General features: G+C 36.4%; 1 protein-coding gene across 2 annotated transcripts in view; it reads left to right on the top strand.

The window, feature by feature from the left end:
* EYA3 (EYA transcriptional coactivator and phosphatase 3) overlaps window positions 1-27066 on the top strand; it is a 90448-nt gene that overhangs the window by 10019 nt on the left and 53363 nt on the right. For both annotated transcript variants that reach the window (XM_021095661.1, XM_005653379.3), the window contains exons 2-4: window positions 13986-14084; window positions 22291-22334; window positions 26673-26752. In XM_021095661.1, coding sequence (XP_020951320.1) covers window positions 14052-14084; window positions 22291-22334; window positions 26673-26752 — 157 coding nt within the window. In that variant the 5' untranslated portion in view covers window positions 13986-14051. The remainder of the gene's footprint in view (window positions 1-13985; window positions 14085-22290; window positions 22335-26672; window positions 26753-27066) is intronic.

Here is a 27066-nt window from a genome sequence, read left to right as displayed (position 1 = left end):
TCCCATCGTGGCTCAGTGGAAACGAATCTGATTAGTATCCATTGTCCATGAGGACAAAGGTTCCATCCCTGGCTTTGCTCAGTGGGTTAAGGATCCGGTGTTGCCATGAGCTGCGGTATAGGTCGAAAATGCAGCTCAGATCCTGCGTTGCTGTGGCTTGTATAGGCTGGCAGTTGTGGCTCTGATTCGACCCCTAGCCTGGGAACCTCAATGTGCTGTGGGTGCAGCCCTTAAAAAAACAAAGTGATTCTCTTAGAAATGTTAACTTTAGATTAAAAGAGGGTGAAATCAACTATAATAAAAAATAGATTAAAAAGTTTAAAAAGGGAGTTCCCTTTGTGGCTCAGTGGTTAATGAACCCGACTTGGATCCATTAGCATGAGGGTTTGATCCCTGGCCTCATTCAGTGGGTTAAGGATCCAGTGTTTCAGTGAGCTATGGTGTAGGTTGCAGACACAGCTTGGATCCCGAGTTGCTGTGATTGTGGCGTAGGTTGGCAGCTGTAGCTCCCCTAGCCTGGGAACATCCGTATGCTGCAGGTGCAGCCCTAAAATGCAAAAAAATAAGGAAAAATAAAGGAGGGTTGATATAAAATTTTGGAGGCTGAGAATTTTATGGAGTTTCAATCTACACCCATTAAAGAAGTTCTTAATGCTTTTTGATTGACAAGTTACTAAAAACTGAATAGAGTTCCACAGAGGGTTGGAAGGAATGTAGTAGAACAGTTGGATTATTATTATTAAGCTCATGTTGACACATCTAATTCAGATTAACTTACTCTTTCTCACTACTTTTTACTGTGGTTTTGGAATTTTTCCTCTGGAATCTACCAATTTTATTGGACGCTTGTGGGGGAGTGTTTGTGTTAATTTTTATTAAAAGATTACAGACAATTTCAGAGGATGATTTTCCAAGAAGTAATGTTAGAAATTATAAAAACAATTCTTCTTAGAGAATCTATTCCTGATAAAATATTTTTCCTATTAAGAATTTGGTACAGCCTAAATGCATTTTTAAAAAAATTATTTCTCAGTTAAGCTCTGGTAGTATTCTATTTAGTGTAAAGTTACTATAAATATTCCTACAGCTGACAATACCATGATATGTCAGTCATGCCTCCTAAATTAAGTAGCCAGAAGAATTTACCAACTTTACCACAGTCAGTTGGCTAGGCTGTTTATTTACAGAAGGAGTTAACCAGCATGATGATGGTGGTTTGTCTGTCCATAGAAAGTCTAGCAGGGAAGGTGTAGGTTTTTTGCAATTTTTTTGGCCACAGAAATGTGATTTGGGCTGATGCCTGAATTGTGAGAGATGAAAGGTTCTCTTAGGGTTATTTTAAAGGGAGCCTTAAGGGAGGTCAGCTTAGTGTAGGTCTGCTGGATATTTTTTTTTATTTTTTTTTATTTTTATTTATTTTTTTTTTTTTTGTCTTTTTTTTAGCTATTTCTTGGGCCGCTCCCGCGGCATATGGAGGTTCCCAGGCTAGGGGTCCAATCGGAGCTGTAGCCACCGGCCTACACCAGAGCCACAGCAACGCGGGATCCGAGCCGTGTCTGCAACCTACACCACAGCTCACGGCAACGCCGGATCGTTAACCCACTGAGCAAGGGCAGGGACCGAACCCGCAACCTCATGGTTTCTAGTCGGATTCATTAACCACTGCGCCACAACGGGAACTCCAGTGTAGGTCTGCTGGATATTTGTGTCTACTTCAGCAGGGCTCTTGAGTACAAGGGACTCTGAGCGGATATGTTAGTAATGTTACGTAGTTTTTTATTTTATTTTATTTATTTTATTTTATTGTTTTATTTATTTTATTTTATTTTATTTTATTTTTTGCTTTTTAGGGCTGCACCTACAGCATATGGAAGTTCCCAGGCTGGGGGTCCAATCGGAGCTACAGCTGCTGGCCTATGCCACAGCCACAGCAATGCCAGATCCGAGTGTGTTTGTGACTCACACCACAACTCATGGTAACACTGGATCATTAGCTCCTCTGAGTGAGGCCAGGGAAGCCATCTGCAACCTCATGGTTCCTAGTCGGATTTGTTTCTGCTGCACCACGATGGCAGCTCCAAGTTACATTAAGTTTTTTAAAAGGCAGTATTTGAGAAAGGTTACCATCAGCTGATGAGCCTTTAGTGACATTCTGAAAGATAGGAAACAGTGAGATTAGATTGATAAAAATACCCACAAGAAATCTCAGCTGGAAGTATATGTGGACGTTTCAGAAATATACCGGACTCCAAGGGAATGAAAATGCCTGGAGCATTCATCAGTTTCCCTGCTCTTGCTCTTGATTTTGAGCTTCTGGTGTTTGTCTCCTGGATAAAGCCCAGAGAAGTGCTTTCCAAACTTATGGAACAATCTGCCTGGGGAGGGTTTTCTTTCTAGTCTCTTCTCCCCACAGTATTTAGTGTGTATAAATCAAATCTTGCTGTTCTCTTGCTTAAAGCACCCATTGTAAGGCTGTGTGTAATGTGGCCCTTGCCCACTTTTCATGCCTCATTTTCTAGCACTTACTCATTTGCTGACATCAGCCTTTTTGCTGTTTCTCAAACATGCCAAAGTGTTATCCTTTTTTACACTTTACTTCTGAAAGCCCTCCTTCACATCTTATAGCTTTCTACTTTTCATTATTCATATATTTGCTGAAATGTGTTATCACCTTAAAGAAATTATCACCCAATCTGCAGAAGTTCCCCTGTAGTCATGTCTCTCTTTTTTTTTCCAAAGTACTATTACTTTGTCAAATTATGTTACCCTATGTATTTGTTTATCTTCTGTTAGAATATAAATTCCATGAGGCTGGAGATTTTTGTGTTCATCACTGAATTTCCAGTATCTACACTTGGTCTTAGCCAAAAGGCCGAGAAGCGATGAATTTCCAGTATCTAAACTAGTGCCTGGCACATAGTAGACACTCATTAAATGTTTTATAAATGAATGAATGAATTTTGAGGTTAGAGAAAGAAGCAAGCACAGAAACTATAGACTTCTACACAAAAGCAGAGGAACCAAAAAGCAAAGTGAGTAATTAAGTCAGCTTTTCTTCCCAGAATAAAGCTACGGAAGCTACTCTCTAAAGTTAGAGTCCTAGAATGGGAGACCAGATATATCCATAGTAATTAATGTGATGTTCAGAGGAGACAGGAATTCACATCCAGAAAGCAGGTGGCCTGCGGACACTGCCTAACTGTATATCAACCCTCTTCCATAGTCACCAGAAGTAGATGTATGTAACTAGAACCTGCATATAACAACAGAGGAACAAAGATTCTCATCCACTCTGAGGAAAAACTGTATAGTTGAAATTCTTAAGTACGAATATGAGCTGGAGTTCCCTTCGTGGCTCAGCAGTTAACGAACCCCACTAGGATACATAAGGATGTGGGTTCGATCCCTGGCCTTGCCTAGTGGGTTAAGGATTTGGCATTGCCACGAGCTGTGGTGTAGGTTGAAGACGCCGCTTGGATCCCACATTGCTGTGGCTGTGGCATAGGCTGGCAGCTGTAGCTCCAATTCGACCCTAGCCTGAGAACTTCCATGTGACGTGGGTGCGGTCCTAAAAAGCGGGGAAAAAAAGCCCTAATAATCTAGATTTACCAGTCATTTAAGGAAAATTAATACTATGAAAAGAGGCACCAGGTGCAACCAGTATAAAAGGAAATAGTAAATAGTATAAACTGAAGGAGATTTTAAAGATAGGTATTATTAGTAATTTCAGAGGAAATGAAAAGAAATAAGTATGAACATTGAAATTTTAAAAATCAGAAAATATGAATAGCAAATTAATAAGTATAAGGATTGAGGAATTCCCATCATGGTGCAGTGGAAACGAATCCGACTAGGAACCATAAGGTTGCAGGTTCCATCCCTGGCCTTGCTCAGTGGGTTGAGGATCCGGCGTTGCCGTAAGCTGTGGTATAGGTCGCAGAGACAGCTTGGATTTGGCGTTGCTGTGGCTGTGGTGTAGGCCAGCAGCTGTAGCTCCGATTCAACCCCTAGCCTGGGAACCTTCATATGCTGTGGGTGCGGCCCTAAAGAAAGAAGTATACAGATTGAGCTGAAATCAGATGTAAAGGATGTCAACAGTTATGGCAGAGAACCTCTGAAAATTCTTCTCCATAAAAGCAATGAGAATACTGGTAAAAATAGAATCAACTCTTTCAGGACTCTGAAAATTAACCACAGACTTGTAGCAATCTGAACATTTATTCAAGAAAAATGGCTGAATCTCAGCAAAAACAGTGAACTGTGTAACATTTTAACTTGCATTGTTCTCATCTTTCTCTTTCCAGCTCCATAGTAGCCTTGAAAACCCCCCTTAGGCATAGTTTGTCTAAGATTATTAATTAAGATCAACTGGAAAGGACTTGTGTATCTTTCAAGTTTAACTTTAGCAATAATTTTTTTTCTGGAGCAGAACACATCAGACAGTACAGTACAGTGATTATGTGCTGAAATTTTTTTTTTTTTTGGTCTTTTTGCCTTTTCTAGGGCCACTCCCACGGCATATGGAGGTTCCCAGGCTAGGGGGTCGAATCGGAGCTGTAGCCGCCTGCCTACGCGCCAGAGCCACAGCAATGAGGGATCCGAGCCATGTCTGCAACCTACACCACAGCTCATGGCAACACTGGATCCTTAACCCACTGAGCAAGGCGAGGGATCGAACCCTCAACCTCATGGTTCCTAGTTGGATTCGTTAACCACTGCGCCACGACGGGAACTCCTATGTGCTGATTTTTAAATGCTGTCTTAGATAATACTTCTTTGTTTTCAAGGCATTAGATGGATTGGTAAGGCTTCTCAAGATCCATGAAACACTTGGGAACTGCCAGTTTTACTGTGTTACCTGGAAATTTTTTCCACTATTAATTTAGGATTTGCACCAGAATGAAAGCAGGAAACTATAACTCTTGCCTCTTCTAGCTACTAGTAGTTAATGGTATTCTTTGGCCATATCACTCCAGTCTCTGTCTCCATGTTTTTATATTACCCTCTCCTCAGTTTATGTGTGTGTTAGGTTTCTTTCTTTCTCTTATAAGGACATTTGAGGTGGCTTTTATAGCCTACCCAGATGAACTCAGATAATCTCCTCATCTCAAAATCCTTAATTATATCTGCAAAGAAAAGGCAAGAAACAGGTTCCACCCCTAGAGCTTATGGAGGGAGTGCAGCCCTGCCAACACCTAGATTTCAGACCTCTAGCCTCTAGAACTGTGATAAGATATATTTCTTTGTTCTGCAAAGACTTTTTTTCCAAATAAGGTAAGCTTTATGGGTTCTGGGAATTAGGATGTGGACGCGTCTTTGGCCAGAAATGTTTCATGATAGCTGTGTATATTTATGTCTGGGAAAGGGAATTTCACGCTCTCCCACCCCCTTCCTTCCTTCTTAAGCCTATTAAGGGACAACAATATAAGGTCTCCTAACTCAAGTCTCAGCAAATAGTACCTGTGCTGTGATCCCTTGTTATGTATGTGATATTAAAATTAGATTTGAAGTATGCCATTCCTTGCTTTTATTTGAAGGGAACTTTTCTTGTAACACAGACTTCAAAATAATGTTCTCAAATCAGTCAGCAAAACCTTGTAAAGAATTAATGTTGTGATTTAGGCATTCCTGGTGACAAATGGGAAAAGTGACAATTTGAAATTTTTGTGCCTCTAAATATATTGAAGGTTCTTAATGAACTGGTTTTAAGTGAATATTTAGAGGAATCAAGAGCCTAGAAATTGTGTTTGGTTGCATAAATATTTATTGATTGACTGCTATGTCCTATTAGATACTAAAAAGAAGATTGTCTCTCCTGTTGTGGAATTGAGGATCAGGATTCCACAGGAATCTTAGGACAAAAGGAAAATTAGTTTTAACAGAATTGTTGACTGCCAGATTTAGCAGAGTTGTTAACTGACAATAGAGGTCAGAGAATTAGTTTTGAAGAATTCTTAATTATTAAATAATGATGCAGGAAGCTTTTTCACTAATAACTTTGAGGTTTTGGTAGGTTAGGTAAGTAGGTTTGTTCTTCTAAAATCATGATGCTCATCTCTGACTAGAAATGGTAAAATTATTTTTATATATCTTATCATTAAAATTACCTGTTTCAGGAGTTCCTGTCATGGCTCAGTGGTTAACGAACCTGACTAGTATCCATTAGGACGCAGATATGATCGCTGGCCTTGCTCAGTGGGTTAAGGATCCAGTGTTGCCTGAGCTATGGTGGAGGTCACACACTGGGCTCGGATCCTGAGTTGCTGTAGCTGTGGTGTAGGCCAGTGGCTACAGCTCCGATTCGACCCCTAGCCTGGGCACCTCCATATGCTGTGGGTGCAGCCCTAAAATAACAAAAGACCAAAAAAAAAAAAAAAAAAAATTACCCGTTTCATTAACAGTAGATGAAAGTTGTAAATCAAGGACTTAAGTTAATAAAGACAAATCAAATTGTTATTTTTGCTAAATTGTACAAGAAGTTAAAAAGTAGCGTTAAAAAAGAATCTTATTTTAGGATTTTTAGAAGATCCTTAAAGTGCCTGTTAGCACATTGAAAAAGGAGTTTTGTGTTTATAAATGTAAAACATTTTAAAGCTTGTAGAGCATGACAATGAGGTCAAAGTAATGTAACAGAATGGTTAGAGATTTAACAAAGGAAATGGAAAAAATAGCTTAAATTAACATTAGGAATGTAATTTTACAAGTGAGGGTCATATGCTCAGTCCTTCATGAAGGGGAAAAAAAGGCTTCAGAAAAGGGAGTTTCAGCTCTGGTTCCACTACTGGTTCTGCTACTTGTGGACTTCACGAAGCAGTGCCTTCACCTCTTTGGTTTTAGTTTACTCAACCGTAAAATAAGGGTACGTCTGACAGTCAGACGCTCTAGCTCTGTATTTCTCATAGCATCCATGTTACATGTTTTCGAGCAGTTACAGTGTGAATAATTTCTATCCTAAGGGTAAAACCAATGTGAAATGTCTTCTGATATCAAATTCTTTAACTCTGGGGAGTTCATCACTTTTGATAAGAACCATAACATGAACCAGCCCTGGGCTTGTGTGCAAGGACTAACTTGGCTTCTTATGAAAGAGTTAACAGAGCAAGAAAATTGAATGAATTTTTCTGGCTATAGTGTTGTTATGAACTTCTTTAAAATTTGGGGTTAAGGGAGGATTACTGCAGCTTAAATTGCTTTTCCCTCAAAGTTGCAGTTTTTCCTGAGGAAAAAGAGTGGAACGGGAATGTAGAATTTACATCCAAATTTGGCTTAATGTCTTGAAAAACATTTTTGTAGAAGCATTGTAAAGATAGTGTACTCTTAAACATTTATTATATGAACCTTAAAACATACAACTTTGTATCCCTTTGTATCTGTTTTTGATTCTTATCAAACTATATTTAAGGTATTATTATGATATAATTAATATAAAATCTTAATTTTTTTTTACCTTTTAAGTGAGCTTATATTGAAATAGCTTACAGTTTCATTGTAATATAGAATACCCAATAGTAGAATTACAACACAGGTAAACCATTCTCCACATGTCGGTTGTTTCTAATTTTTCATTTCTGTGAACAACAAACTTAGTTTTAAATATAGAGTTACCTTTTACCTAATTTGGGAGGAAAATCCAAGAAAAATTATTCAGGCTATGGGCAATTTTATGACCTCTTTTATATTCTAACCAGAGAATAGTCTGAGGATACATATAATTTTACAGTTTTGTGCCTGAATATTTATGTTTTTATGGTGCGGTTAACTTTAGGTTTTGTTATTTAGATTTATTTTTGGTAAGCTTAATTGGTGTGAAGTGGTTATTATTTAAAATTTATTTTGTTAGCAGTGAGAATCTTTTTTTCCCAAGTACTGATTTGATCTTGGTGGTTACCAAAACCATCTTTCTGTATCCTTTGACGAATGTGTGTGTTAGTCATTGTCTGCCACGTAAGGATGATTGGTAAATGTTGAATTGGTTTGGTTTATATTTCACATGTTGAGCTTTATCTGTCATACTGCAGGTATTGCTTCCATTTTTTATATCCTTTTAATGTGAGATTTATTTTTCATTGCATGAAAGTATGTTTATATAAGCAGATCTTTCAGTTTGCTGCTTATACTTCCTTTCATTGCTCAAAATTTTATCTCTTTTGCACAGATGAAACAAAAATGCTATTCTTTCTTCTCCAGAATTATTTGAATGCTTATTAGTTTTTCATATATTTAGAATTACTCATAATGTATGGTGTGGATATGTTTTTCTCCACATTGATGTTCAGTTTTTCTGACTATATTTTTTAAATAATGTTTCTCCACTTACAAGCACTTGTAGTTTTTTGTGTGTGTGCATGTGGCATATATACATACCAAAATTAACTATTTTAACCATTTTTAAGTTTACCATTCTGTGGCATTAAGTACATTCACAGTGTTCCACTGCCATCACCACCATCCTCTAGTCTCTTTACTTGATGTATTTCTACTTTAACCTGAAGCATTGTTGCTTTATTCTCAGGCAGATTATTTAAATCTCTGAATCCCAGTTGCTCTGTCCATAGTATGAGGATGATACCAACTGTATTTAAGATAGTTGTGGAGATAAAATTAGGTAAGACAACAAATGTAAAAATGCTTGGTGGATTTTATATGCTCTGTAAATGATCCTTCCCTCTTAAAGACTGGTGTAGGACAGCTCTTCCTTAAGATCTTGGTTATTTTCCCTCAAGATATTCATTATTTTTGCCTGATTTTCAGTAAGAAACTTGTAGGTATTAGAATAAACCTGTATTCCTTACTTGAAACCTACTGTATGTATTCTATAGTTTATGACGCCCAGATTAGTATTAAGCATCATCCCCACTGACACTTAGTGCAGCGTACTGTTCTACAAGAGACCACAGAAATTTTTTTTTATGTTTTGGAATCGTTTTCCTGACATCTTTTCTGATTTTGCCTTTTGAGGTCTCCTAGTATATAAATTAGAATTTATTTTGAAGAGAAATATTTAGGCTTTATGTTTGGTACTTTGTTTTAGGACACTTGCTTCTGAATTCATTGATAGATCGCCTTTAAAAGAGGTCAGTAATTGTCAAGTAACAATACTTGGCACAGTTTTCTTAAAGCCACCTAAAAGAGAGCATTTTGCTATTTGTTTTCATTCTTCAAGGCACACATATAATTTATATTTGAGGATACCAAGGTAAACATTTGCTAATCACCAACTTCTTTTAAATCCCAAAGTAATCCATATATTAATAAAAATCTTAAGCAATGGTATACCACTGTTTGATCTTTATTTGGCTACTATTGTTGCTGAGGTATAGTTATTTTTGAGAAGCATGCTGTTCTTTTCCTCAGGGAAACTTCTGTAGCCTTTTCTTTGGTGTGCTCTAAAAATATATATAATGATTTGAAAGGGGTAGTATACAGACTTCTAAAATACACTGTAGTCATTTGTCAAATTTATGAGCTACCTGTTTTCTCCTTAACAGCTGAAGAAAGATATTCAGTTAACCACTGAATATCTCTTTGCACTCTTTGCTGCATGCAGGTTCCCCTTCTGGGATGTGTAATCAGACTGTACCGTTCTATTTTGACATTTCTCTTGATGTTGTAATTAAGAGTGGTGGTGTGTATTTTGTTTTCATTGAAAACAATTAGACCTTTATTCTGTTTTAAAATATTTATTTATTTCCCCTTCCTATATTTAAGAGCTGTAATAACATATTGAAGTAACCTAATTTCTTGCTTGGGGCCATTTACAATTACAGGGTAAATAGTATGTTGAATTTGGTATAAAAAAGAAATTATGAAATAGGAATCTAATTAGAATTTTGAAATAAAATATTTGTTACTAGTTATTTTGCTTCTAATTTTTAAGGATGAAAAATAAAAATTATGGGTGTCATATTACAAAAGAATTCTGCTCATATTTGAGCATATGAAATCACAATATTTAAAATTATGTGACCTTTTTGAATCAAACCAAAATTCCTATTTTTTGTTGTTAGCATTTGTAGGTAGGGAAATGTGAAGTCTTAGGAAATACTATTTCTGTTCTCAATTATGGATTTTCCCAGATTTCTGCCCATGAAGGCTTGTAGATACTGACAAACCCTCTCCCCAAAAGGTGGTAAAACAGCTCTATAGAAGCCGTTGTTAAGAATTGAAACTAGAACATTGTGAAAAGACATTACTATTCAAATGCCTTGAAGGTACCTAAAAGATTAACTCAGAATGTGTTTTATTTAATTGGCTGTTTGACTACATTGTAATTATATCCATGTACACTACACTATATTTATGTGCATTAAGAATCCATTTCCACTTCCTGGAGTTCCAGTCATGGTGCAGCAGAAACGAATCTGACTAGGAACCGTGAGGTTGTGGGTTCGACCCCTGGCCTCGCTCAGTGGGTCAAGGATCTGGCGTTGCCATGAGCTGTGGTGTAGGTCGCAGATGCGGCTTGGATCCTGCGTTGCTGTGGCTCTGGCTTTGGCCGGCAGCTGTAACTCTGATTAGACTCCTAGCCTGGGAATCTGCATATGCCGTGGATGTGGCTCTAAAAAGCAAAAAAAAAAAAAAAAAAAAAGAATCCACTCCCACTTCTAAATGAAACCATTGTATTATTGGATATTCAGAAGATGAATCTCATTAAATGTAGAATAACGTCAGATTATATTATTGATAAAACAAACAGTTAAACTCTAGAACCATTACACGGAAGTGATAAAACTAAGATTTCTATAGTAATTCTGAACTTTTTTTTATTATCAAGTACTGGAGCACTATGTCTGTGTTATATAACACTTTCATCCAGTGATTAGTAAATGTGACTTTTGATTGGAAGCCATGTGCCACTCATAGAAAATGCTGTAAATTTATTCACACATTGATAAATGCTAGGAACATGATGAATACTTGCATTTTTTTATTTGGTATATTTTAGGTATTTGACATTACAAATTCATGGAAGGAAGAATACCGTATTGATGGAAAATAGTATCTTAGATGCCTGTTGTGGTGGAATTATGTAATTTATAGTCATTATTCATATATTTTATATGCACATGTACCAGAATGTTTGTTTGCAAACTTCACATATATCACATGTTGCCAGTAGAATCCCAGAAATTCTGTAATAAAGCATCCCTTGTAGGTTGCTTTTTTATTTTAAAATTATTGAAATTATCGGTGGTCATTGACTAATTACTTGGTTTTTAAAGTTTTTTTTCCAAATATAGAAATTATCTGTGACCTTTTATTTCCCTAAATTGAAAAATGTAGAAGATAAAGGTAATTGTTAAGATAAGAACAACACAGGGTGCTTATTTTCAAAGAAGAAATAGGAGAAGTAGAAAGAAATATCTTCCAATTTGTCCCTTAAAGAAGGTTTTCTTGGAATTTATCATGGAATTTATCTCAAGAAAAATAGGAAATTCTTCACTTTTTGATATAAAGTCACTGTAATATTACCATATTCCTTAAAAAAAATTCAAGATTTTAATATTTAGTTTTATATAGCTTGAAAATTTGTTTCCCCACTATCAAGAGTAGTATTTCTTACCTTTTAAAACCCAGGGTTCCTTTTGATCAATTAAAAAAAAAAAAAGCTATGTTCTCCTTTAACATTGTTCATATTTTTAAAATAAGTTTTTGTGTTTAAAACAAAATTAAAGCACGTGTTTACTGAGTACCTCTTTTTTTATAACCCTTTCTCCGTGAGAAAGAATATCCTTTCCCTCTCCTTTGCTGAGTATCTACTAATTAGAGATTGCAATCATTACAGTTATGGCCTTCAATTAAGTAAAACATGGAATATTATCCCTTTTTGTTTAGGTGAGAACTGGTTACACAAAATTTAGCAAATGTGATATTAAGGGCATTACATTGCTCTAATAATTTGGTCCTATTTTGCTCTTTATGGAATGAAATCATATGTACATTATGTACGTGTAGACATTGTTAAAGTCCCATAGGTAAAGACATTTCAATTTAAAATTAAAACAGGTATAAGCTGGTAAAATATAAAAATGTTTTATCTTTCCCAGTTGTGAATCATTTTCACGTCACATTTATTATGCTCTTTTGCGTGCAGGTGCAGGGAAGATAGCTCCTGTGAGCATTAGTTATTGCGTGCTGTAATTCTGTAGCACTAGTTATCTACGTCATGTAGCATGAGAACTTAGCTTTTGAGGCTCTGTGTATGAGCTACACGTGAGTGTGGTGAGCATCAAATGCTTCTGACCTTTAATTTTTTTCTTCTTTTGGACATTCTAGATCAGGACAGGGAATAAAGCTTTATCAGAGTTGGACAGTTTTGAATCTAATTGTATCCCTGATACATGTTTTCTCTCCTTTAAACATTCTATAGTGTAGCTCTAAAATAAAGTGTGTGGTATTGCACAGGGATAGAGCAGAGTAGAGTGGTGATAAATTGGCATAATTGAGATTTTTCATTTCCCTTTTTATTCATTACTTCTGCAGTAAGATTCTGTACTTGCTTTAGCTCTATGTATTAAGTTGGTTACAATGGTTGGTAAAAGAAGAAAAAACAGGTGTGACCTTAATTAAAAGCATAAATAATCATGTCTGTTTTGGAGGAGTGCTATTTTCATTTTTGTTAAAAGAAATGGAGTTTTTAGTTTTTATAATTATTTAGTTTTCTAACCTCTATCTGTCTCTTTTGGCATCAGGGCACAATAAATGTGGGCCTTACCAGTAAATATGGGGCTTAGAGGTCTATTTTTCTTTGTTTGAAAATCAGAACAGGAAGAGTAAGATCTAAGAAGGTAAAGATTTTGCTTAAATAATTGAATAGGCAGTATATTTAGTGGAACTCATCATTTCAGAAGAATGTTGGGTCCTAGCTTCACGTGATTATTTTCCTTAATTCTAAAATTCAGTGCTATAAAACTGGGTTGCGATGATTGTTGTACAACTATAAATGTGATAAAATTCGTTCAGTTAAAAAAATAAAATAAAATTCAAGGTTTCAGAGTTCCCTGGTAGCTCAGTGGGTTAAGGATCTGGCATTGTCACTGCTGTGGTGTGGATTCGATCCCTGGCCTGAGAACTTCTGCGTGCCTTGGGCATGGCCCAGAAAAATAATACTAATAAAAGTAAAAAAAAAAAAAAAAAAAAAAAATTCAAGGAGTTCCCGTCATGGCATAGCGGAAACAAATCTGACTAGGAGCCATGAGGTTGCGGGTTTGATCCTTGGCCTTGATCCGTGGGTTGAGGATGCAGCATTGCGGTGAGCTGTGGTATGGGTCTAAGATGCGGCTTGGATCTGGCTTAGCTGTGGCTCTGGTGCAGGCCAGCAGCTACAGCTCTGATTAGACCCCTAGCCTGGGAACCTCCATATGCCACAGGTGTGGCCCACAAAAGACAAAAAAATTTTTAAAAAAATTCAAGGTTTCACTTTACTTATTTGTCTTATTAAAATCCAAAATAGTTGAGTTTTCTTTTAAATTGAATACACATATACAGATAGTTCGTTGTGAGAGTATTTTTACTTGATACTCCAGTGTGCCCTATTTAAAGTGATTCTGTGTGTTAAGAGTTATGTAAATGTTCCACGCTAAAGCAGGTTAGATGTTATCATAACTTATTGACTGGCTAGTCTGGTTTTTATCATTACTTTTAATATAACTAATTCTTTAGAAAATTGTGTCTAGTTATCTGCACATGACTTATAAAATGTTTAAAGCATTAGGCACTATAGTAACTGTGTTTGAAGTACAAGCAGAAGTGGTTCCACGTGTTGGCCTTTGCAAGGTATTATAAAAGTCGTTGTGTAAACCTATCCTGACTTGGGTGCAGCATGTCAATTTTGAAAAGCCACGTGCAGATTTGAGATTTTGAGATTGGAGCTCACGTAGAAAGCTTGAGGTAGCAAAATATTAAAAAAATTATTCTCTGATGGCCTCAATGATAATGCTTTAAGAGTACATAAAGCTCTGAATCCCCCTCTCTTTTTTAAACAGACTTTAAGACTGCTGAGAGACACTGCAATCCAGTCACATAAGCATAATAAAGAAATATTGGTCCTCATGGAAGAAGAACAAGATTTGCCAGAGCAACCAGTAAGTATTTCCTTTAACAATTTAAAGTTGATTGTAGAAAAGCTAATCTTAAGGGATTGTAGATATTATTCAGTTATTCTACAGATTCTAAATTAGAAGTAAAATAAAGGACTCCTTAATACTTTCCTTCTAAGAAGATAATGTCGTATGTTCTTAAATTCATATTTTGCTAATTTAATGCCAAGGAGTCTGCTTAGAAAATTCAGCATTACAAAGTAAGTACTGTAGAAATACCATTTTAAAAAATCAGTGGCTATTCTTACAGTTTTTAGAAAACAAAAGAGGACCTCTATTTCCTGAACAGTATATACAATTTCTGTCAGAAAATTTAGTTTTATTTTACCTAAATTTCCCTGACTAAATTTTTTTAAAGTAGTTGTAGTTGAAGAAAGTATAATTTGGCCACTCGCTATTTCTTAGATGAGACCCTCGAGAATAGGTTGAATTTTTAATTTCTTTTCAATAATTAACATAAATAAAATCATTTTAAATGTCCCCAAATATTAAAGATTTACTCCCTTACCATGGCTTCTTTATTTTTTTAATTTTTTTTTGTCTTTCCAAGTGTTTTTTAACTCTTAGCATTTAAAAAAGGAAGGCAGTAGTAATCATTCTCTTAAGATATTTTTATATTAAAAAATCTTTTCCTTTTGACTTGAGTTTTCTAAAATTAGATAAAGAACTGATTCGGTTTGCTGTCCTGAATGAGCCTCTCGCATTTTATATTAAGAGAGAATATAGAGTGGTACATGTTTACCTTTCTATAAAACCTAAAAAACCTTGAATTTTGAAAGCAGATAATAGAGTATGGTTTTATGTTCTAAATATGATTCTTTACATCAGTGAAGGATGGATGCCAGCTTCCATTTAGGTAATGAAGGCCTTTAATATATTTTTAATACTTTTCTGTATGTTGAGACGTGCATACTGGTGATTACTTTGCTGTTATCCTTTTAGCCCTCTCACTTAGGTAAATATGAAACTCGGAAGACATAAACAATTGGTAAAACGACCTTTTGAAACATTTAAAATGTCATCCCCTATCCCTAGTGGCACATTAATAATCAGGGAAATGGTAAGGTTAAAAATTATCTTCAGTGATGTATTTACTATATGCACTGTAAGAACAAATAGCTGAATTAGAGACATTAAATGTTCCAAGGAAGATTATGTCATTGAACTTTGATGTAGTAAGACAAAAGTCTAATCATTTCAAAAGACTTAGGTAAGACATACTATTGAAATGAGTGTTATTGTTAGTTACTCCTTACCTATTTAAGGTAATGAGAGTTGTGAGGCTGACCTGCTGGTGAGTCATTTTTTTTCTGCTCTGCTTCATTTCCTTGCCACACTGTGCAAAACCTGATTGTTGCTTCGGAGAGAAAGAAAAATTAAAGTGCTTTAAAAACAGATTTTCTGCTGACTATAAATGGTGATTGTCAGGGGCATAATTTTTTTTAATTGATTTGTGCTTGGGTCTTAACTTATAAAGATGACTGAGTGACGACACAGAGAGGTCAGTGCCATTGAAAGAAAAGTTTAATGTTACTGTTCTCTTAGAAATGAGAGACATGGCATGCCACACAGAGTCACAGGGAGAAGCAGCGATGTCAGTCAAGAGGCAGAGATGCATAGCAGAGTCCTAGAATGTATCCTAGGGGAATGCATAGGCCATAGCCTTAACTGAGGTTTCCACAGGCTAGGTGAGGCAAGTATACAATATAGGCAGGGTATACAATATAGGATTGGCTAGTTTGAATAATTCCAGGGGGGTTGGGGGTAGAGGAGTTCTCACTAGGTATCTGGTCCTGGGTTGATTTAGAGCAGGGAAAATAACTGGTTCAGCATATAGGCTCTGGATTACAGGGGAGATGTCAGCAATTTTGGCTCTTAGTTTGGCCCTGTGATTAATGGGTACTAAATATACTAATACAGTCAGCCCCCTTATTATCCTCAAGATAAAATTGAACTTCTTAATCTTGCTTATAAGGACCTTCATGATTACGCTTCTTTTTACTTGCACAGACTGCTTTTATCACCCCCCCTCAAACATAATTCCCAGTCAGTGAATTCTCAGTAGAAAGGCTCTCTCCCATCTGTGAACCTTTTTATTCATGCTGTTCCCAGGGTGTGAATCACTCTACTTCTCCCCACCTCCAAATTCAAATTCCCCCTCGTTGCCTGGCTAAATCCAGTTTATCCCTAAAGTTTCAGTTTAGACTAATGTATTGAAATCATAGAATGTTATTACAGGTGTTAGCTGGTGAGAGTGATTATCAAAGTACAGCAAGAAAGAAACCTTGAGAACCACTGCCTTATACAATGCTTCCGCCAGAAAGTTTTTTGGTGACTTACTGGCCTACTTTGTGCCTATAATCCCTGGCCATCTTCCCCTAATAAAAAGACTGGATTTGATGCTCCTTTTGTGTGTTCCCTAGAGCCTTGAATTTCTATCAAAATCATTATTTCACTGTTTTAGAAGTTGTCTATTTCTTTTCAACCAGACTGTAACTTCCTCGAGGCCAAGGACTGTATTTTATTTGTCATTATGTTCTCTAGCAGGAAGGTTTGATAGAGAATAGTCAGTTGAATGAATGATAGTGTGAATATGAACTAGAATTCTCATTATAGGTAATTAACATTGGAGAATCTGCAGTGTATTTTTCTATCACCTTGGATTGACAGCTTTCCTGGGCCAGTCTTCCTTGAAGGCCGCTTTTATGAGGACCTGCTTTCTTGCCATTATCTTCAGCTTGTGGCCTACATGGTTGCCTAAGAAGTGGAAGAGAGTATTGAAGGATCACATGAGATGTTTTTAAGGGTTTGTTATAGAAGTGGCTTTCATGCAGGGTTCCCTGGTGACTCAACAGGTTAAGGATCCAGTGTTGTCATTGCTATGGTTTGGGTTACTGCTGTAGTGCAGTTTTGATCCCTGGCCCCAGAAGTTCCTTATGCCATGGGCATAGACAAAAAAGAAAAAAAGTGGCTTACATGAATGGTTCCAACCATCATCAAGGGGGACTGGAAAATGCAATCATTCTGTGTCTTAGTCCATGCAGCTGCTATAACAAAATGCTCTGGAATGGGTAGCTTATAAATAACAGCAATTAATTAATTAATTAATTTATTTCTCACAGTTCTGGGGGCTGTTAAGGACCTGCATAGGCTGCCATCTTTTTGCTGTGTCCTTACATGGCTGGAAAGGGCAAAGGAGGTCTCTTTTGTAGGGGTACTAATTCCATTCATGAGAGCTCCATCCTCATGACCTAATCACTCTAAAAGCCCTACCTTCAAATTTTATCATATTGGGGATATGTTTCAAAATATGGATTTAAGAGTGGAGAGGCACAGCGACATTCAGTTTGTAACATCCTGTGTGCCCAGGAAGAGGGAAAAGACTACTGAGTATTTAAAAGTGAATCTGTCGTAGTCTTCTCTTTGGTTCACCTGTTTCATTTTTTGTACATTAAGAGCAATATGTTGGAGTTCCCTTCGTGGCTCAGGAGTTAGAAACCCAACTAGGAACCATGAGGTTGCAGGTTCAATCCCTGGCCTCCCTCAGTGGTTTAAGGATTTGGCATTGCCTTGAGCTGTGGAGTAGGTCACAGACGTAGCTCGGATCACAAGTTGTGGCTATGGCATAGGTTGGCAGCTGTAGCTCTGATTCTACCTCTAGCCTGGGAACTTCCATAGGCCATGGGTACGGTACTAAAAAGCAAAAAAAAAAAAAAAAAAAAAAAAAAAAGAGAGAGAGAGAATAATATGTAAAGCAGCAAAAAACAAAAAAACAGGATGTAACTCCTTTCCCTACACATTCCTCTTAAGAGAAACAGCCCAAAATTCCATCGGTTTCTGTGTGTAGATCAAATGTAGAATCTGATGCCCGCTAGTTTCTACTAGGTCCAGATGTGACTTGGACTTGTAGCCTGTAAACTTAAAAGACATGTTTTTTGCCTCTTATTGCAAGTCACACCTTATATACAGTGGTGGAACAGGCAGTTGTCTCTGCCACAGATACTTACCTTTCTAGTAATTTGGAATGCTTACTCTCACTTTGTACATACTAATTTCCTTATGACAAGTTCTGGAAGTCAAATTAATAATTTGATCACTTTTGGTAAGCATGATCAAAGAAAGTGGTATTATATGGGGTTTTGTGTGTAATTTCATCTAGGTTATGAGCAAGCCCTTTTATAGAATATAAAAAATGACTCTCTAGAAAAAAAGAATGATACGGTTTATTGGACAGTGGTGGATAAATTTTGACAGACATACTCCTTTTTATAGGCTTCATGCTGACTTCTGTTGAATTTATTATTCATAAGATTACAGTTTATCAAGCCCTAGTAAGCTTTAGTCTCTTGTTCAAACTTAGGAGGCACTATAATTCTATACTTATAAGCCATCTCAGAATAATTCTGGAATGACATTTGAGATACATATTATAATTTATTTATCTAGCAAGTGGTATTTTTAAGTCTTGCCTTGAAATTTTGGGAATTCAAATTTGTCTTTGCTGCTTATGGTGATAATAGTAAAATTTAACAGTGCTTTGTCTTTCCTAAACAGCTCTCTCTCATTCTTTCTCCCCCAGTCTCTCCCTGACCCCCATTTCATCTTCACAGCAGGCCTGTGAAGTGGATAGCTGTATTTTTCTTTTACAGTTGAGAAAACAGATGCAGAGAAATAGTCATGTAGTGAATTATCCCTTGGAACTGAGCCTTGAACTTGGATATTCTGAATTCATGTATTGGTTATTTGTATTCCTTCACTATGTTATATTTAAAGCTTGCTTTATTTATTTATTTATTTATTTTTTAGGAGAGGCACAAATAGAACTCTGATTCATGAATTTGCCAGTGATTCTTTCTTTTTAGTCATAACATGCCCATAAGATTATCTCATTTTAAAAATAACAACTTTATTGAGATATAATTCATATCCATTTTAAAGTTTACAATTAGATGGTTTTTAGTATGTTCACAGTTTTGCAACTCTCACCACAGTCAATTTTAGAACATTTACATCACTCAAAAAAAAAAAAAGACTCTGTGTTTATTAACAATCATCTCAGTTCTCACACTTCCCCTACCAATCCTAGGCAACTACTGATCTACTTTCCTATTGACCTATTTGTGGTTATTTCATATAAATGGACTCATACAATAATTAATCCTTTTGTGACTGGCTTCTTTCACTTAGCAAAATCTTTTCAAGGTTTATCTGTGTTAGCATGTATGAGTACTTCATTCCCTTTAATTGCTGAAGGTCTCATTGAATGGGTTTTATCATTCATCATTTTATTTATTTTTATTTTATTTTATTTTATTTTTGTCTTTTTGCCATTTCTTGGGCTGCTTCTGCGGCATATGGAGGTTCCCAGGCTAGGGGTCAAATCGGAGCTGTAGCCACCGGCCTACGCCAGAGCCACAGCAACGCAGAATCCGAGCCGCGTCTGCAACCTACACCACAGCTCACTTCAACGCGGGATCCTTAACCCACTGAGCAAGGCCAGGGATCAAACCCACACCCTCATGGTTCTTAGTCGGGTTAGTTAACCACTGAGACACGATGGGAACTGCCATTCATCATTTTATTTATCATTGTTTTTTATCCATCTATTCGTGAACACTAGGGTTGTTTCTGTCTTTTGGCTATTTTGAATAATGCTGTTATGAACATTGATGTCCAGGTTTTTGTGGGAACGTGTATTTTCATTTCTCTCGGTTGTATAGTCAAGAATGGAACCAATGGATTTATATGGTAATTCTGTTAAACCTTTTGAGGAAATGCTAGACTGTTTTCCAGAATAGCTGCATTTAGTTTCTGGATTGTATTATTTGAACTCATCTTTTTGTAATCCAGTGAAATCTGTTATCCTTTGAGTTAGTTTACCGGCCTCTACTGCCAGCGTGGCACGTTTCCTATCCCTGACTTATGGGAGGACATAATTGCCCAAATCAAGATAAACAGTTGTGCATGAAAATTAGCTGATAACGGAGTTCCTGTTGTGGCTCAGCAGTACTGAACCCAACTAGAATCCTTGAGGACTTGGCTTTGATCCCTGGCCTCGCTCAGTGGGTTAAAGATCTGATATTTCCATGAGCTGTGGTGTAGGTCACAGGCATGTCTTGGATCTGGCATTGCTGTGATTGTGGTGTAGGTCAGCAGCTACAGCTCTGATTTGACTCCTGGGTGGAAACTTCCACATGCTGCAGGTGCAGCCCCAAAGAGACCAGGAAAAAAAAAAAAAGAAAGGGAATTAGCTGATAACTCTTTTCCCTCCCCCAGACTTTTTGTTTGGTAGATAGGACTTTATGTACATTTTCTCCGTTTCTTTTTATGTGTACAGTCTCTATACTGAGTTGGCACTGTAATAAATAAAAAATGAAAAAGCACAGTTCTTATTTGAAAGGTCGTCTTTGTGGTATATTTAAAAGTTTTGCTCGAGGGATTTTTTTTCCCTTTTTTTTTTTTTTTTTTTTTTGAGTTCCTTAGCTAAATTTGTTACTCTATGGCTCTAATAAAATTAAGACTGTGATGTTTAGATTCCTCAGTGCTCTAGTTTTCTTTGTATGGATTACTGTTTGGAGACCGTAGACTGTTTTGGTTACTCCATCAAGCAGCTCACAAATTCATTTCTTTGATCGCAAAGAGGGTCTTTGGGTGAGCTAAGCATACCTTTATCTCCACTGTTGGAAAATTAATGTTAGTATCTGACCTTATGTAAATACTGTCATCTTCAGGTGGGAAGGACAGCATACTTTATAACAAGAGCCTGTATTTTGGTGAAATTATGGCAGCAGATGGTCTAGAGAGTTGAATTTTTCTTGTCTTTAGCCTTGTAGTCAAAACACTGTTTTCCAACATTACTCTGTCAGCACATTTTTTCCCCATGCCTTTCAGTGAGGCTATGTCATATATTTGTAATACAGTTAAATTCTTCTGTCACAATATGTATACTACCCTGGACTCCCTTGACCTCCCAGTTGGTCTGTGGTATCTTTTATCATACAAAAGTTTTGAATGTTTATATAATCAGTCTATTTTCTCCCTTAATGGCTTTTGAATTTAATATCATGCTTAGTAAGGGTTTATCTGTCTCAAGGATTTTGTTTTTGTTTTCTTTTTTCTTCCTGTGCTTCTGTAATTTTTTTTTTTTAATTTAGAGGGTTTTTTTTAAATGCTTTTTCTATTTTATCTTTACTGGAACAAAAATTAAAGCAGCATTATATAATGTGTATTGATAAGCAAGGAACCAGGAATGTTTGGTTTTATTTATTTTGTCATGTTTTCTCATGAGGAATAGATGTCCAGGAGTATGGGCCTTATATTTATCTTTTATTTATTATTTACTTTGTCTGAAATGTTAAATTTAATCATATCAAATAGCTCTATTCCCACCTGATATGTTTGTTTAAAATTGTTTAGAAGAGTTTCTGCTTTTGTGAGTACTTGCTCTTTGTAGTGGGTTGGCAGCACTCTGTACTTTGTCAGCTTAAAATGCTCTTAAGTATTCATAACTTGTATGACTAAGCATATTTCTACTGTAACTTGCTATTCTAATCAGAAAACTCTAAAATCAGATTCTTTGTAGTGTAAAAACACAGAGAAAACTATTATCTTCCATTTGTGAATTATTAAACTGTTTCAGTGGAAATGCTTTCACCTTAGAAGGAATTAGAGAAAATGAAAATATGGGAGAAAACAATAATGTGAAGAATATTTTTTAAGTCACCGGTAACCTGATAATAATTTATTTTTACTTTTGGCATGTAGGTAATTAAAATATAAAGATTTCTGTTAAATAAATGAGTAGATGTTAGTGAGGTTGCCATACTTACTGTTTGAAAATATAATTATGTGTCTGTTAAAATTTAAAACTAACCAGTTTATATCCAAGTTTGGATACCTCATCCTGGTAAACATGCTATCTTGAATGAAAAATCCTAATAAACATTTTACCTTGAATCTGAAAAACACTTTTTTTTTTTCATTTAAAAAAAAGGGGGAGAGAGTCCCTCATATGAAAAACAAGTCCATTTCTAGCTCTAAAATATAACAGGTTAATTAAATAAATCTAAGCAAAACAAAATGAAACAGTTACCTTGTAATTTATTAGATAATATTATACTGCCATTCGAATAGCAAGATGATTTAAAAAATAGATCACAACATTGATGTCTTTATATATTTATTTTTACAGGTGAAAAAAGCCAAGATGCAGGAATCAGGAGAGCAAACTTTAAGGTACAAGTTGAATTTCTTTTTAATGACCTGCTTATAATTTTTTTTTACATGCTTATTAGTATATGGGCGTGTGGGTTGACTACCCCCTTTTTGGTTTTTAGTGTCAGTCTTTTAAGTTTGGAAATTATTTGGTTTAAGGTGAAAATTTCCCTATAAATGTTTGTCTGTAAAACGTGTAAGTGCTGATTTTTTCTTATTTATTCATTATTTATTCAACACTAGGTACCACCCTCATGTTATCTCTCAGATCCTGTGATATGTGGAGGGGACACAATGGTGAATATTTTTCAGTTAGATGTACAGTATACATAATAGGAAAAACAGAAATAAAGCATATCCAGGGGTTAATCATTAATTACCAAATGGATGCCAGGCACTCATTAGCTCCACTCTGCTTATAGAAAAAGGCAGCTTCTTTGCATGTCATGCTCTGGCTTCTACAACACCATGATTTTTAATTTTCCGCAGTTCTTACTTCCTGTTGTTTGTCTACCAACCATATGAACCAGTAATTGTGTCACTTCTAGCATCTTAATTTCAAGAATCCTACTTTTATAGCACCACACACTATCGTTCCAGCTCACTCATTCTTTTTTCACACTACCCCGTCTTAGGCTGTGTATTCCCAATAAAATGATCTATCATATTTTCACTATCAAGCATTGATCCTTCCCTCAAAAAAGACTTCAGTATCTTCCTTATGCTGCTCAAATTATAAGATCTATTCAGTTCCTTACTTCCTCTCCCGTTTTTCTGTCATCCTTCCCTAGCCTAACCGAGGGTTTAACAGCTCTAGTTAAAACCTGCTGTCCACCTATTCCTTACTTACTCCCAATCACCTGAACATTGTGAGAGAAAAATGCAAAACTACGCTGACTGGTCTCAGTTTCCATTCATGATTACATCTTAAACACTCTTGGTGGTCCAGCCACTCTTCCTGGTTCATTTCTCAGTCTGTAAAATTCTTTCTCTTTTGTCCATTCCTTCCTCCCTCCCTTTCTTCCTGCTTCCCACCCTTCCTTCCTGCTCCTCCCTTTCCTCTTCCCTTGCCCTCTCCACCCACTTCATTTACTCAGCTGGGGATCTGGCTCCCTAATTAAAAGAGAAATTGGAAAGGAACTACCTTATTTGTCTATCACCATATCTACCCCTTTAACTGCTTCTCTATAATATTCTGTTACCTTTGTCTCTGCAGTTCATTCCTGTGCTCTTATTTAAGGCTCACCTCTCCATTTGTACAGTGGAACCTGTCAGCTTCATCTTTTCCTGCAGTTATTCCTTCTCTCTCTTTCAGCAGCTTCTTTTTTTTTTTTTTTTTTTTTTTTTTGTCTTCTGTCTTTTGTCTTTTTTTGTTGTTGTTGTTGTTGTTGTTGCTATTTCTTGGGCCGCTCCCGCGGCATATGGAGGTTCCCAGGCTAGGGGTCAAATCGGAGCTGTAGCCACCGGCCTACGCCAGAGCCACAGCAACGCGGGATCCGAGCCGTGTCCGCAACCTACACCACAGCTCACGGCAACGCCGGATCGTTAACCCACTGAGCAAGGGCAGGGACCGAACCCGCAACCTCGTGGTTCCTAGTCGGATTCGTTAACCACTGCGCCACGACGGGAATTCCTCAGCAGCTTCTTTATTATAAAATATTACATGACAGAAGTTCCCGTCGTGGCTCAGCGGAAACAAATCTGACTAGCATCTAAGAGGACGCAGGTTTGGTCCCTGGCCTCGCTCAGTGGATTAAGGATCCGATGTTGCCGTGATTTGTGGTCTATGTCACAGACGTGGCTCGGATCTGGTGTTGCTTGTGGCTATGGCGTAGGCCAGCAGCTACAGCTCCAGTTCGACCCTAGCCAGGGAACCTCTATAAGCCACAGGTGTGGCCCTTAAAAAAAAAAAGACGAAAAATAAAATAAAATAAAATATTACATGACATAAAAGTCAACATTTCAGTCATTTTTAAATATAAAGTCCAGTGGTACTAAGTACATTCACATTGTTATGCAACCATTACCACCATCCATCTCCAGAATTTTTTCATCTTCCCAAACTGAAGTACTGTGTTCATTCATCAAACAGTAACTCTCCATTTCCCCCTTCTCCCAACTCCTGACAACCACATTCTGCTTTCTATCTCTATGATTTTGACTACTCGTGTACATCCTTTTAGTGAAATCATAAATTTTCTGTCTTTCTTTGATTTGCTCTTTTCATTTAGCATAATGTCTTTATCCATGCTGTAGCATGTGTCAGAATTTCCTTCCTTTTTAAGGCTGACTGTGACTTCATTATATGTCTATGCCATATTTTATTTATTTGTTCATTGGTTGATTGTGCTAATTATTGACAAGCGTTTAATTGAATGAGAATGAGGTATTTGGATGCTTACTTTTAGAGTTTGAGTGTTTTTGCTTTTTTTTTTTTTTTTTGGAGGGACATTTTATTTTAGAACATTTTTTTTCCATCATGCACATATTGTTAAGTAAAATTTATGTTTATATTTTGAGACAGTATATAATTTAAAATATTTACCAAAGTGCTAGAGTTAATTCACTCTCTTGGTGCTGTTGTTTCTATTTAATCTCTAGGTACTCAACTGAATAGAGAATTTGGCTGTAAGATTCCAGGACCATAGGGTTTTAGGAATAGGTCCATTGTGTACCAGACCTTACAAGGTACAAGATCTAGAAACAATCTTTCCACAGTAGGTATAACAGTGGAATCCAGACTTATTCAGGTACACATAGAAGAGCAGTCATAGTCAGAAATGTCAAGTTCTTGTCTGGGTTTATACCTTGCTCCTTGGAATCCCACTTAAGGAGGCATAGGTGGGGCCCAGAGTGTGTATGTTTACCAGTCATTCAGGTAATTACAAGAAATAACCATTTGGGGAAACAGTGATATTACTATTCAGTATGGTTCTTACCGTTACTCTTCAATTTCCATAGTTATGTCTTGGTTAGTATATTAAGTGCTATTCCAAGAATACAGACATTTGAGTAAGTAGATTAAAATAAACTTCATCTGGGGATTTACCTTTAAAAATTAATTATATCTGAGGAAAAATTGTTTGAACATTCAGAATATACCGGGGGAAAAAACCTTTATCAACATTGTAACTTGAATATTAGAGGTCCATTCAGAAAAGATATGACAGCTTTAAGAATTTTGATGCTGTGTATTTTTTTTTATAAATAACATTTCTTTAAAAAAATTTTCTATGTAAAAAGTACTTTTACCTTTTATTAGTCAGTCTTATGTTTCCAGATATGTGGAGTGTCAGGGACAGTGTCCTCCACTTCTCCTAGAGTGTAGAGCAGCAAAGCAGATTTCTTGGTAGGGAACACAAATGTGGGAAGGATACCTGCGCTGGGGAGAATTTGTATTTAATAACAATAGTTACAGTTATTTTGTACTTAGTCTGTTCTAGTCTCTGCTCTCAGTATTTTTCATATATTAACTCACTCATCCCTGTAATAACCTTAAAAGGTAGGTTCTATATCGCTCATTGACAGTTGAAGAAACTGGAGCACAGAGTTCAGTGACTTGCCTAAAGTCATAAAGTTTTGGCAAAGTGAAATATGAACTCAAGCAGTCTGGTTCTAGAATCTGCACTCTTAAGCACTATGCTGTACTGATAGTTGAGGGAGAGAAAGTGGAAAAGAAGGTAGAAGGAAGAGGGAGGATTTCGTTCATTCATTTCAGAATTGTAGTATCTTCCCAATATTAAAGTGTCTAACATAATGACTTGTCTTCCTAGTTTACATGATTTGTCTTTTGTAGTTTGTCTTGTCTTTTTTTTTTTTTTTTTTAAGATAGTGCTAAGTTTGGGGTATGCTAACAAAAATTTGGGTTTTTTTTTTTTAATGGGGGTAAAAGAGAAATACAATGGGATGCACCATTTTGAAGTTTGGAACCCCTTCTTGGACGCAGGCATGTATAATTTGAAAAAGTTTCTTAAGTGACTATGAGGACCATTGTCTGAAATCAGGCATCTCCTTGCTTTTCTTTGGTACTTTGGAAATAAAGTGAGAGCATTTTTAAGTGTTGTGGAATTTTTCTTTTACTGTGGTCTTTAAGAGAATCTGATTTGCCTGTGGCTTAGCTGGAATCTCTGAGTGATACAAAAGCTGAAATGGTCCAGGGCTATGACAAAAACAGTAGAAGGTTGAGGGTACTAGCCATGGTCCTAGTTCTTTAGGTAGCTGCTAAAAACCAAGAATAAGATACCACGAAGTAAACTTACCTTTCCTCTTACTTACCTAGGAAGAAATGGTGTGATTTAATCACTTTTAGCAATGCCACAGATCAGTCAGGGGCTAATATATTCATTTTGGTTTTCCCAGTCAAGTAAGCAACCCTGAAGTCAATGATCAGAAACCCGAAACTTCAAGCCTTGCTTCAAACCTTACCATGTCAGAGGAAAGTAAGTACTATATTCTGTGAACCATGGAAGAGGTATTCCTATGACCAGGTGATGCTTTTCTTTTATTAAAAAAAAAATTGGTTTTCGCTGAATGCATTATTTGTCTCAGAATATCCAGAAGCCTTTCATTGCCACATATATGTGTACGTTCATCCTTGTGCTCTCCTATAAGCCTTATTGACATACCAACTGAGGAACAGAATCACATAGAATCCACTTAAATTAAATAGCCGAGCCCTTCCATATTTACCACACACTTTAAAGGAGTAAATTTGTTAAAGACATTTATCTGGGGGATATCTTAAGGTGATTAT

Source organism: Sus scrofa, chromosome 6 (genome assembly GCF_000003025.6).
Source record: "Sus scrofa isolate TJ Tabasco breed Duroc chromosome 6, Sscrofa11.1, whole genome shotgun sequence".
Taxonomy (NCBI): Eukaryota; Metazoa; Chordata; class Mammalia; order Artiodactyla; family Suidae; genus Sus; species Sus scrofa.
This window is presented reverse-complemented; position numbering and strand designations above follow the sequence as displayed.